Source organism: Microtus ochrogaster, chromosome 8 (assembly GCF_000317375.1).
Source record: "Microtus ochrogaster isolate Prairie Vole_2 chromosome 8, MicOch1.0, whole genome shotgun sequence".
Classification (NCBI taxonomy): Eukaryota; Metazoa; Chordata; class Mammalia; order Rodentia; family Cricetidae; genus Microtus; species Microtus ochrogaster.
In genome coordinates this window covers 12,831,258-12,844,761 of record NC_022015.1, presented here as the reverse complement: position 1 = coordinate 12,844,761, position 13,504 = coordinate 12,831,258, and the positions used below count along the sequence as shown (strand labels likewise).

Sequence of the window (13,504 nt, the reverse complement as noted above, 5' to 3'; positions counted from 1 at the left end):
AGCTGCCGCCGCCGCGCCGCGACCCCTACCTGGGCCCGCGCGACGACGGCTACTCGCCCCGGGAGAGCTACTCGAGCCGCGACTACGGGAGCGCCCGCGACCCGCGCGACTTCGCGCCCTCGCCGCGCGACTACAGCTACCGCGACTATGGCCACTCGAGCGCCCGCGACGAATGCCCTTCCAGGGGCTACTGCGAGCGCGACGGCTACGGGGGCCGCGAGCGCGACTACGCCGAGCACCCCAGCGGAGGCTCCTACCGAGACCCCTTCGACGGCTACGGGGACCCGCGGGGCGCCGGCCCTGCCCGAGGTCCGCCGCCATCTTACGGCGGAGGCCGCTATGAAGAGTACCGCGGCTGCTCGCCCGACGGCTACGGCGGCCGCGACAGCTACCGCAGCGAGCGCTACTCGAGTGGCCGCGAGCGCGTGGGCAGGCCGGAGCGTGGGCTGCCGCCGCCTGTGGAACGAAGCTGCCCGACCCCGCGCGACTCGTACAGCCGCTCGGGCCGCCGGGCGCCCCCCAGGGGCGGAGGCCGAGTGGGAAGCCGCCTGGAGCGAGGTGGAGGTCGGAGCAGGTACTGAGCCCCTGGACTCGGACTCAGGACTCACGTCCAAGTCAAGAAAAGAAGAATTGTTTCCTGGTAACTCACCCAAGGACTAGGACTAAGAAGAATCGTTTTCCTTATTTTTTACCGTTTTAAGATTTTTCCCCCCATGTTAACTACCTCTGCATTTTTATGCTTTTGAGAGGCAAAAAAAAAAAAGTTAAAACTCGTTTAATTTCATTTTGAAATTGTTAAACGTTTCAACAAGCTCATGTTAAAAGTCTGACTTGAACCTGAGTAGTAGTCTTCCTTGTCGTTCAAAGTAGTTCTCGTAAAGGCTTCTTCCTTCCAAATTTGCCTGATAAAAGAGGCAAGTGGTTCTAAGGTGTTTTCACAGAAATCTTGGCCACCTAAAGTGGAAAAAGGATCATGCTGCCCCTTCAGACCAAACTGGGGTTTGGGGAGAAAGAGTTGGGGGGAAAGTGGTGTTCGCCACTGGATTTCAAAGTGTCTTTCAAACCCCAGCACTAAAAGCAAACCAAACGGCGGCAGCCAAGCCCACTTAGACCAGATGCTGGGTAAAGAAGGTGCCATTCGCTCAATGCTCAATGAGTTTAAAGCAAATAGATGCTGACCTTTATTTTAATTTTTTTTGACTATTTTTGCCTTTTCTTTGGGGGTCTGCAGACTCTCCTGTCACCTCACTCCCCAAAATAGCATTTGTATGACTGGAACAGCGATGGAATACTAAATTTAAAATTTGGCAAACCAACCTCAAAGCTGAAAAACAAAACAGCTCAAAATTATCAATTGATAGTGTTTATTTTTACCATTAATTACACATTATTAAGAAAGAAGTGTGCCAATGGTGGATTTGGGAATCGTGATGATTTCCATTCCTAACTCTGAGGTCCTGGTTCAGGTGGAGAAAATTGGGCTTCTTCCCCTGGGGTGAAGCTTCTCAGGAAGAGGTCAGAGAATCCCTGAAAGATTGCATTTCATCATCTGAGAATCTCAAATGCTTTGAAGGGACAGGGTCAACTGTCTGAAAAAGGCAAAGGGTTTGGTGAGTGTTCCCCACTGAAAAGAGGGGTTTGGGCAGAGAAAGACCAGAGAGGCTTCTTTCAAGATACTTCAGGAGAGACATAAGTCTCCTTTCCACCCTAAACTCGGGTCAAGAAATAACTTGTGGAATTCCCCTGCTTGAGTGAGAAAAAAGGTATAAAACTTATTTTCAGTGTAATTGCTCAAGGAAACGGACACAAGAACAGCTGCAACAAAAAATAGAGTTCTCAGTGCAACACACAACCTTAGAGAATGTTTTTTTTTGACAATGTAGTAGATGAATTAAAGGATATGCCATATAGTTGCCCAGAAGATGAATTACAGCAAATAGAATTTTTAAATGCAGGAATTATTCTAGCAAAACTAAGATATTTATGGGGAAAAATTATTTATTAAAGAACAAAAGAAGAACTAAGCAAATGGAAATTCCATGTTTGCTCATGATTGAGAAGACTTACCATAGCTTCTCAGTCGTGCCAGATTAACTTGAAAAAGCAATGCAACTTCAACTGAAGTCACAATGCATTTTTGTCATAGCTCCCCTCCCCTCCTTAATAACACCATTGATTGCTGATCAGTTGTGATGCAATATTAATAATTGGCAAGCTAAACCCAAAATAAAACAGTAGCTTTATTTCATCAACAAATTATGAAGGAACTCTAAGATAATGGATGATATAACTAATCTTAAAATTTACATGGCGGAATAAAGAGCACGAAGAACCAAAACAGTATTGAGGAAAAGTATTAGGAGATATCAAGATTTATTACAAAGCTCTAACAATCTAAACCGTATATTAACAACAGACAATAGACCAGTAGACCAAAACCAGGAGCCTAGAAACAGTTCCACTTACAGATACAAGCATTGTTATATGATAGAAGTAGCCTTAAAAGTCAGTGGTGAAAGGATGGACATTTTAAAAATGACTGTTGATTTGCAAATGATAAAGTCAGATTCTTTAACTCACACCATACACAGAAATAATGTTCTAGATGGTTGGAAACAATTCTGAAGAGGAAAACTGAAGGAAAATTAAATGCATTCACCATAAGTGGGTAGAGAATTCTCCTTAAAGACAAAAGTACAAACCTACAAGGAAAATGTTGATACAATTTCCATACTATTAAGATATTTTGTGATAAAAGGTACTATTAACAGTGAAATATCAAATAAATTGGAAGCATGTTGAACTTCCAAAAGAATGCTTTGCAAGTCACTTTCTAAAAAATGACAAGAAATAAATGAGCAAAAGGACTCATACTTTTCCTGGTAGGTGTAGAAGTTGATACAGATTCTTTGGAAGTAAATTGACAGTGCCTGGTAAAGCTGAAAGGTATGTACTTCATGATCCAGAAATGTCAAGAAAAGACCCTAGAAAATGCACATGTACACAGAGTTTCGCACAAAGCTGGCCTTTTAGAGCCCTCTGGTGTGTTTAAAGGGTGTGAACAGCTTATCAGGAACAGTTCACCCAGAGAATGAAGGTCCACCCAGAAGCTAAGGTGAATTGACCGGATTCAGTGATCAACGTGGGTAAGTAGAAAGTATGTGGTAGAAGGGGGATATTGTATAAATGTAAATTGTATAAATATACAAAATCAAAAAGCATTTTAGGAGTGATAACATAGGATAGGGATATTTAGTGTGAGGAGGAGTAAGTTTTAGGTGTATCTTATGCTCTATGCTTTCTTTCTTTTTATCTGAATGATAGATTTTACAGGGCATGGTATCCCTTGAGGTGGAGGCAGAGGATTATGAGTTGAGTACACCCTAGTTTTATATGTGAGACCTTTTCTCAAAACTAAATTTTTTAAGAATTGGTGGAGAGAATATGGAAGAAGTTGCAGGGTGAGGATCATGATCAGAATATAGTGTATGAGAAACTATATATTTCCAATTTAAAAGTATTCCTTTAATCTTAGCACTTGGTAGACAGGCTGAGGCAAGCAGCTTTCAGTGAGTTTGAGGCCAGCCTGGTCTACAGAGAGTTGCAGGACAGGACAGGGCTATACAGAGAAACCTTGCCTCTAAAAGCCAAGAAAAAAATAAATTATTTCTATGGTTTGTATTTAACACAGTTTCACAGTAAAAAAAAATTTAATATAAAAATTAGAGGTTTGCACAGTACATGGTGTATAACCAAACAATAAAATGTCACTCATTTTTACAGCGATGTGACTTTGTTCTCATGTTAAAGGTGATGCACTTGACTAAGTGTCTAGAAACTTTCCAAACTGACTTATAGCTAGTTTATGATAATCTCAGCTATAATTTCCATATCTGAATTCCAAATCTTAGGAAGTTGCAGGTCCCCCCCCCCCAGGGCTTAGTTTTGTCTTTTGAGATGGTATCTTACATCCTACTGTTGCTCAGGCTGTCTAGTAGCGAAGGAGGACCTTGAATTCTTTGTCACTATCTCCTGGATGCTTACGTCTCCTAGGTGCTTAGACTGTAGGCTGACGTCCCAGTCTAAGTCCAGACTTGTTCTGGAAGCAATGAAAAACTTATGCAATTAACATCACATACTGACTAGTAATCTTAATGTTGAAAACATTTTAAACTAGCTGGGGCCCTTGTGACATTTCATTATATGGTTCCCAAACCCACCTTTCTTTTAGCTTCTATTTTAAAAGCAATGTGATTTTCATTTTCTTAATATATTCCTTTTTCAGGGACAATGACTCTGCTCTCAGTGTTTTCCTCCTTAGGGCAGATGTAGTAGTCATCAAGCAGAGTCAGCCTACATTGCATACATACATTCCCTGTGGAGGTAAAAGTTTTTAGAATCTGCCTGATGCATATGCAGTGATACTGATTCTAAAGACAGTTTCTATCCCAGGATAGCCCTTCTAAGACTTTTTTTTTTTTTCTGAGACAGGGTTTCTCTTTGTAACAGCCCTGGCTGTCCCAGAACTCATTTTGTAGACCAGGCTTACCTTGAACTCACAGAGATCAACCTGCCTCTGCCTTCTGAGTGCTGGAATTAAAGGCATGCTCCACCACTGCCTGGCATATTTTTAAAAGACCCAGCAATAAATATGTATAGATAACGTGGAACATCATTATCGAGCATAAAACTTAACTCTAGAGGAGCTGCAGTGCAGCAACGACCCCATGGGCCGGAGAGACCTGTTGGAATGTTTTGGGGGTGGTGCAGGGGAACAGCAATACAGCTTCCCCCTTTTGCCCATGGAGGCAACATTTGATCACAGGTGCCATCCTCAGTCTGGAGTTTTCCCCTACATCAACTTTCAATATTGGGACCACACTAACGTAGCTGTGAGCAACTGGTTAAAACAGTAGAATGAGTTGTGAATTGTCTTAAAAAGCGGGCCTAACAATTTTCCTACCAGACTTTACAAAAACCAGGTGTCTTCTAGGAGGCCAGTCTGCCGGGAAGTCATTCTGGTGAAAGTAATCCTTAGCCAGGCAGATTTAAACAAAATACCAGTTGAGCTTCTGACCTATGGTTTCATGTAGTCCAGACAGGCCCCAAACTCTGCATCGTATCTAAGAATGATCTTGAGCTCTGGAGCTTCTTGATTCTTCCTTCCAAGTGGTGGGATTACAGGCATGTGCCACCACCCATAGTGCTGGAGATTGAAGGCAGGGCTTTGTGCATGCTGGGCTGGCACGCCACCACTGAGTTAACATACACAGCCATAACTTAATCCTTAGATTCAGAAGGGATGCTAGGCTGATTAAATTATACAAATGCATGCAAATTTAATTATGCTACAGTTAACTATGAGGTAATAGCAGTAAGAGATTGGCACAGGACACCAGAAAATGCAACCTTAAAGAGGTAATAACTGAAATATGATCTAAAGATGAGTGCCAGGTTGCTATGAGAATAAATTTTAAATGTAGGACATAGGAAATTTTCTTACTGCTTTTCTTGTGCTATGAATAAGTAATTTTGCTTAGAGATGAAGCTAAAGGGAATGCATATGAATCAGTAAAGTTAATTAAGGGCATACCTTGAGGTTGATTACCAGAAAAGCAGAAATGAGGAATGCCAAAATATAAATTAACAAATGAAGGCCAATGAGAAAAAGGGAATGGAAGCAGGCACGGTAGCACATACCTGTGTCCTCAGCACTCTGTGGCAGAAGGCAGGTGTGGCAATCTCAGTTTGCACTTGAGTGTCTTATCGCTGGCACCTGAACTATGGACCAGAGGAAGGTTGGAGGTGGAGAACTGTCATGTACAGTAAGGGCTAGATTTTCAGTTTGAAATTGCCCTATTGGCTGAAAAAGCTGAGTAGTTAAGTGTGCTTTCTGACAGCAAACAAGGTTACCCTATAAGAATAGTCCACTAGATGTCACCAAAAGCTCAGCAGTTCCTGCTATGCACCTGTGCCATAGCATTGGGGACAGGGCCTGAAGCATATGCCTGAGATGGTGCTGATGCCTTCCTTCTAGATCAGATGAGATGAAATGAAGGCAAGTGGGCATCTTCAACTCTCCTGAGGTGAGTACTGGATAACTTGAAAATCAGAAATAGATGCAAGTACATATAAATACTAATGTTGATAGGGAAAGGTGGGGAATTTATGCTAATTAAATTGGGTACTACTTTGAAAAAAATCATATGTAAAGTGTATATAATTATATCATTGTTTGCCAAAATAAGTTCCAGGTCTACTAAGTTTTACTTTAGTTAGGAATCTCTTACAGGTTTAATGAACTGTTTTTAAAATTACATTTATTTAGTGTGAACACATGTACATGCCATGCCTATGGACGTCAGAAGACAGCTTGTGGGAATCAGTACTCCTTCCATCATACTGGTACTGGGGATTAAACTTAGGTCATCAGGCTTGATAGCAAGTACCTTTCTTTACATGCTGAGCCATCTTAACCCTACAGGATTTTTCTTATATGACAACATTTACTATCATAATCATTTTTCTTTTTCAAAATGTTTTAAAATTCATTCTTTGAGAGTTTGATACAACATGTTTTGATTGCATTTAGCCCAGTACCTAAAGTCTTCCCTGACCTTCCTCTTCCTTGCCCGGTGTTGTGTCCTTTTGTTTTTTAAATCTTTCAAGACAAAGTTTAGTAACATTAAAGCATTCACATTTTAATGCTAACCACCATTTATTCATTTATAAAACTATTTCATCTTGAAAAAATTATTTTCTTAAATGTAAAACCCCAAAAGTTGAGAAGACACAGGTATAGTTTTATGTAATCAAATTTTGTAGTCCAACAGGAGAGGGAAATGAAAGTTTTATACTAACATATTTCTATATAAAATTTAAAACTCTCCATTTACTTAAGTTCACTAAACTTCTCATTATGTGAATATCCTATTTTTATTAATTAAATTTATGTATTATTTTACATTTTGACCACAGTTTCCCTTCCCTCTTCTCATCCCATTTCCTTCTCTCCCATTCTCTCCCTCCCCCACTCTGTTCCCACCCCCAATCCACTCCTCCTCTGTTTCTATTCATAAAGGGACAGGCTTCCCATGGATATCAACAAAACATGGCACATCAAGTTGTCATATGGCTAAGCACCACCCCATGTATTGAAGCGGGCAAGGAAATCCAATATGAGGAATAAGTATCCAAAAGCTAACCAAAGCTTTGGGGACAGCCCCTGCTCCCACTGTTAGGAATGCCAGAAACAGACCAAGCTACACAACTATCATATATATTTTTATATGTGGCATATATAGAGCTGGGGCTTGGTTGCTCCCATGAGGGCTTTCTGGTTGTCTGTTCAGACTCTGAGCTCGTTTGAGCTCAGGTTAATTGATCTGTGGGTTTTCTTGTGATGACCTTGACCCCTCTGACTCCTAAAATCCATCCTCCCTCTCAGGAGCAATGTTACCTGAGCTCAGCCTTATGTTTGGCTGTGGGTCTTTGCATCAGTTTCCATCAGTTACTGGATAAAACCCTCTGATGATAATTGGGGTTTGTGCCAATCTGATCACAGGAGATGGCGAGTTCAGCTACCTATCCACTATTGCTGGGAGTCTACGCTGGTTTCATCCTTGCAGATCCCTGGGAGTTTTCCTTGCACCAGATTTCTACCTGACCTCAAAATGCACCCCCTTTCCCAGTCATCTCCCTCAGACTCTCCCTGACCAGTCCATCCACCCGACCTAATCTGTCATGTTCCCATCCCTACCCACCCCAAGTTCACCCACAATATCTTTTCTATTTCCCCTTCCCAGGAATCCACTCTTGAACCCTCCTTGTTAACCTAAACTTTCTAGGTCTGTGGGTAATAGCGTAGTTATCCTTTACAGCTAATATCTGCTTATAAGTGAGTACATACCATATTCCTCTTTCTTGGTCAAAGTTATCTCACTCAGGATGATTTTTTTTATAGTTCCATCCACTTGCCTTCAAATTCCAGGATGTCATTGTTTTTAACAGCTGAGTCATACTCCACTGTGTAAATGTACAATATTTTTTAAGCATTCTTCAATTGAGGGACATTTAGGTCATTTCCAGTTTCTTGCTATTACAAATAAAGTCACTGTGAACATAGCTGAGGAAGTGTCCTTGTGGTATGATTGACCATCCTTTGGGTATATGCCCAGGAGTAATATAGCTGGGTTTTGAGTTAGATTGATTCCCAATTTTCTAAGAAACTGCAAGAAACTGCCATATTCATTTTCAAAGTGGCTGATAAGTTTGCATTTTCTTCCAGCAATGGAGGAGTGTTCTCTGGCTCCACATTCTCTCCTGCATAAGTTGTCATTTGTGTTTTTGGTGAATATTATATTTTTTAATTTTTTTAATTAAAAATCTCCCTTCCTCCCTCTCCCTCTACTCCCCCTCCCCCTCCCTCTCCAGTCCTAAGAGAAGGCAGGGTACCCTGCCCTGTGGGGAGTCCAAAGCCCTCCCCCCTCCATCCAGGCCTAGGAAAGTGTGCATCCAAACAGACTAGAATCCCAAAAAGCCAGTTCATGCAGTAGAATCAAATTCCAGTGCCATTATCATTGGCTTCTCAGTCAGTCCCCATTGTCAGCTACATTCAGAGAGTTCGGTTTGATCACATGCTCATTCAGTCCCAGTTTAGCTGGCCTTGGTGAGCTCCCATTAGACCAGTCACACTGTCTCAGTGGGTAGATGCACCCCTCACAGAACCTAGACTCAAAAAGATGAATATGGTATGTAATCACTCATTAGTGAATTCTAGCCATAAACCAAGGACATTGAGCCTATAGTTCATGATCTTAGAGAAGCTAAATAAGGTGAACCCAAAGAAAAGCATATATTTATCCTCCTGGAAATTGGAAGTAGACAAGATTGCCGGGCAAAAGTTGGGAGCATGGGAGTGGAGTGGGGGAAAGGAGAGAGGGGGAGTGAGAAGGGAGAAGGTGAGGATTGGGGAGAGTTTGGGGGATTGGGATGGTTGAGATGAAGCAAGGGTGGATATGGGAGGAAGAAGATACCTTAATTAAGGGAGCGATTTTAGGTTGGCTCTGGAGGGGTTCCGGGTGTCCAAGGGGATGCCCCCAGCTAGGTCCTTGGGCAGCAGAGGAGAGGGTGCCTGAACTGGCCTTGTCCCATAGCCACACTGATGAGTATCTTGAATATCACCATAGAGCCTTCATCTGGTAATGGATGGAAATAGAGACAGAGACCCACAACCGGCACACTGGACTGAGCTCCCAAGCCCCAGATGAAGAGCAGAAGGAGGGAGAAGATGAGCAAGGAGTATTATATTTTTTTAAAGGTATTTTTGTTGTTTGTTTTAATTCAACATATAAGGTTTGCCTGGATCTTTGTTAGTGCACCATGTGCATGCAGTACACATGGGGACCAGGAGAGGGCTTCAGATACCTGCGACTAGAATCACAAGTGGTTGTGAGCTACCACATGGATGCTGGGAATTGGACCCAGGTCCTCTGGAAGAGCAGCCAGTGCACTAACCCACTGAGCAATCTCTCCAGTGTCCTAATGTATTCACTTCTATCTGGCTATAAGACTTCTTTTGGTATTTTTTGTTTGATTGGTTTTTACAAAATTGTGTATCTTTGCTGGCTCAACTAGGGGCTGCTCTCACCCTTATGTGGACGGATCTCCTGCACTTGATATAATATATCCCTGTAACATGCCTTTTCAGAGCCTAGTAGCTTATTTCTTTAGAGCCAGCAAGATGTACTCTTTTTTTCTAGTCTGTTAATGCAGTCTTCTCTGCCCATATTATACCAGTCTTTACAATACCAACATAGTTATTTCCTATTTTATACAAGTTCACCATAAGTGTTCCTATCCAAGTCATGTTTATCATATGAAAAAAAAACACAAAATTTGAGTGGTGATTTGATACTAAAACTTTGGTTGAGGATCAGAATTTTATGAGGATTTTTTACATTATATATGTGATCATTTTATTTGTTTTGAAACAGGGTCTCATTTATCCCAAGCTATCCATGAACTCCCTGTGTAGCTGAGTATATCCTTGAACTTCTGATGACCTTGTTTCCACCTCTAGAGGGCTGGAATTACAGACGCACCCCCACCGCACCTGGTTTTATGCCTCACTGGGAATCAAACTCTGCTTTGTACATAGAAGACAAGCACTCTGCCAACTAAGGTACATGCCCAGAATTTATCTGCATGTTGGTTTCTTGGCCACCTAGACTCAAATAATGACACAGAAACTATTAATTACAGCACTGCTTTGTTGATGGCTCAGGCATATTTCTAGCTAGCTCTTACATCTTAACTAGCCCAGTTTCTATTATTTTATATTTTATCATGAGGTTTGTGGTTTACCTGTAAGGTTCTGGTGTTTTTCTCCTTTGACAGCTACATGGTGTCTTCCTGACTCTACCTTCTTTCTCCCTGCATTCAGTTTAGTTTTCCCACCTAGCTCTATTCTGCCCTGCTATAGGCCAAAGCAGTTTCTTTATTAATCAATGATAGTAAAATATTTTCACAGCATACAGAGGGGAATCCCACATCAATGATGTGAAAATTCACACTACAATGTCAATATAACAAACTCGGGGTCTTAGGATATAGCTCAACTGGTAGAGCTCTTGCCTAACATACGTATGACCCTAGGGTTCAATCCCCTGTAACACATTAACCTGGGGTGGTAGCGTTCTGTCTAGTTCCAGCACGTGAGAGCTGTTGAGAGGATTAGGAGTTAAGATTGTGCTTACTACATAATGGACTCAAGGTCAGCCTGGGATAAAGGAGACTTTGTTCCAGAAAGGTGGGCCTTTTATGCTTAGTATAAAGAAAAAGTACTAATGGAAATTAGGCAACAATTTTGTCCCTTTAAACCAATAATGTTCAGTTTGAGAAATGAGAGACTCGGGGACTAAAATCATTTTGATTTGCCTGATTTCTAGATTTCCTTCCTGGCCCCCCTATTAGAAATAACTAATATTTGTGAGCAATTTCTTTGAGCAAACAATGAGAAAATACCTAGGTTAGTGTTTACAATGACTCTAAAATAGGTGTCATTTTTATACCTATGTTACAGATAAGATTTAGGCCCAGAGAAGTAATTTCCCCAGGACTGAAATAGTGTTATTTTAGTAAACTGTTGATTTCAGTAAGAATAATTGGTCTCTAGAGCCTGGAGATTTACTTGGCTGTTCCATCAGAAGGCGCCTGTGCTAGAGCAGTCATACCATCCGTTTTGAGAGAGAGTGTCATGTTGTTTGAAGCTACATGTATACTCTAAGCTAGCTGACCCATGAGTTTCTATGGCATTCTCCTGTCTCCACTCCCTACCAACTGTAGGTATGCTGGGATTTTAGATCCAGCCACTCTGTCTGTCTTTTTATATGGATTCCACAGATCTAAAGTCAAGCAGGCTGTCAGGTTTTTGCATGACAAGCACCTTTACCTGTTGAGCTACTTCACCTACCCTGGCCTCTACTTGATTATGTTTACCATGAACAACTTTTTCATGGCTTTTGTCTTGTCAGCATGGTAGTAGTTTAGACTATGAAATTTCACAATAAATCTTGAATTGAAGCTGAGATGTTTAAAGCTACAGTGGATCAGTTTGTAGACTTCTTGACTGCCAATGCACAAAGTCTGGGGTTCCATAACTTGGACTGCATAAGTTTGGTGACAGATATCTGTAAACCTAGCACTCCACTACATAATAAGCTTGAGGCTAGCCTCTGGGATACCTGAGATCTGTCTCAAATGAATAAACAAAGAATATAGTAAGTTTGTATTATCAAATCAAGACACCATCTACTCTCATATTGTCCACTATCATATTTTTCAGTAACATTTGCATATAAAACAATTTTGCCTCCTATCTTGAGTCTGTGCCAGAAAATTCATTCATTACAACACTCTTACTTTTGTGTTTTATCTTACTGACGCCACAGTTAGTATATGGTTTGAGACTTGGGAAAGTTGCTCATTTAATAAATTGCTTGCCTAGCATGCATAGACCCCTAGATTTAATCTCTTAACACCTCATGCACATGTACTCACCACATAAGAGTACTCATACTCATACACGTGTGTGTGTACACACACCCCCCCCACACACACATACACACAAAGCCTGAGAAAGTATATAGTTGTGGTTATCAATCCATGGGAAATATTCTTATGATAGTAATCGATATAGGTGTTTAGGTAATCCTGGAGTACATTTCTACTGCTCAGATGCCCATTAGTTTCTAAGAAAGTGTCCATCCTACCAAAGAAGAACAGGGGGCAGGGGCCTTTTGACAGGAAGCCATATGTGTACTTAGTGTTATCTTAAGCCACTCTTCACTCATGTAGTGAACATCAGCACCTTATACAGCTTGAGCATTATTCAAAAGGCAGAAGTGCAACCAAGGCACTAATTTTGTCTCCATTTCAGTATTTCTCATCCCAGTGAAAAACAACAAAATTGTAGTTCAAATTATGTGTATGACTGAAAATGAAACACTTTGCAATGACAGCAGAAACAAGCAAACATAAATAAAAAAAAACCCGTATTTTTGATATAGAACTCTAAAAATACACCATAACAGGGAGTAGAAAAAGAGGCAGGAAGATTATAGGTGGATACTGTTTATTTGCTTCCCAGCCTCCTAGACCCAAAATAATTACACAGAAACTATTTAATTATCATACTGTTTGGACAATAGCTTAAGTGTATTTCTAGCTGGTTCTTATATCTTAAATTAACCCATTTCTATTAATCTGTGTTTTGCCATGTAGTTGTGGCCTACCAGTAAGGTTCCATCTGGTGTCTAGTGTCTGTCTCCTGTGGCGGCTACATGGCTTCTCTTTGACTCTGCCTACTCTCTCCTCCTCTATCTGTTTGTAATCACCTCCTGCCCTATTCTGCACTGCAATAGGCCTAAAGCAGCTTGTTTATTAACCAATGGTTTTCATAGCATATAGGGGGGATCTTAAATCACATCTCCTTTTCTGTCTAAAAAAGGAAGGTTTTAATTTTAACATAGCAAGATTACATACAACAAAACAGTTATCAAGCAAGAATTATAGTTACAATATTTATGTCTCTTATCTTTTATCATAACCAAGGAAAATTATATTACTATCTATTCTTCAACTCCATCAAAGACTGCAGAAGAGTATAATACCTAAGTAAACAGGAAGTGCATTGTAAGCAACTTCCAAAACTCTAGAAATGACAGAGACATCTTCCTGCCTGGACAGTCACCCGAAGTTCTTCTGTAACATTGAGGCATCCATCTTCAGCCTACAGGCCCATAGTATCCAGCAGACGTTTCCATGATGCAGGAAGTTTTGAAGACAGGTCTACCAATATTGGCAGTTTGTCAGTCACTTTCTTCTGTGTCCTGCAGAATGTTTGGCAGACTCTTTCATGAAACTGGAACCCCAAAGGACTGTCTCGCCTTTTGGCAAGTTCAGCAGTCATTTTTCTGTGGGTTCTGTGTGTCCAGTTCATACA

General features: G+C 41.1%; 1 protein-coding gene across 1 annotated transcript in view; it reads left to right on the top strand.

The window, feature by feature from the left end:
• The window catches only part of Rbmxl2 (RBMX like 2), a 1,218-nt gene extending 637 nt beyond the window's left edge, over positions 1 to 581 (top strand). Inside the window, exon 2 of the mRNA XM_005351124.2 lies at positions 3 to 581. Within this exon, the coding sequence (XP_005351181.1) occupies positions 3 to 581 (579 nt within the window). The remainder of the gene's footprint in view (positions 1 to 2) is intronic.
• The last annotated feature ends 12,923 nt before the right edge of the window (positions 582 to 13,504 follow it).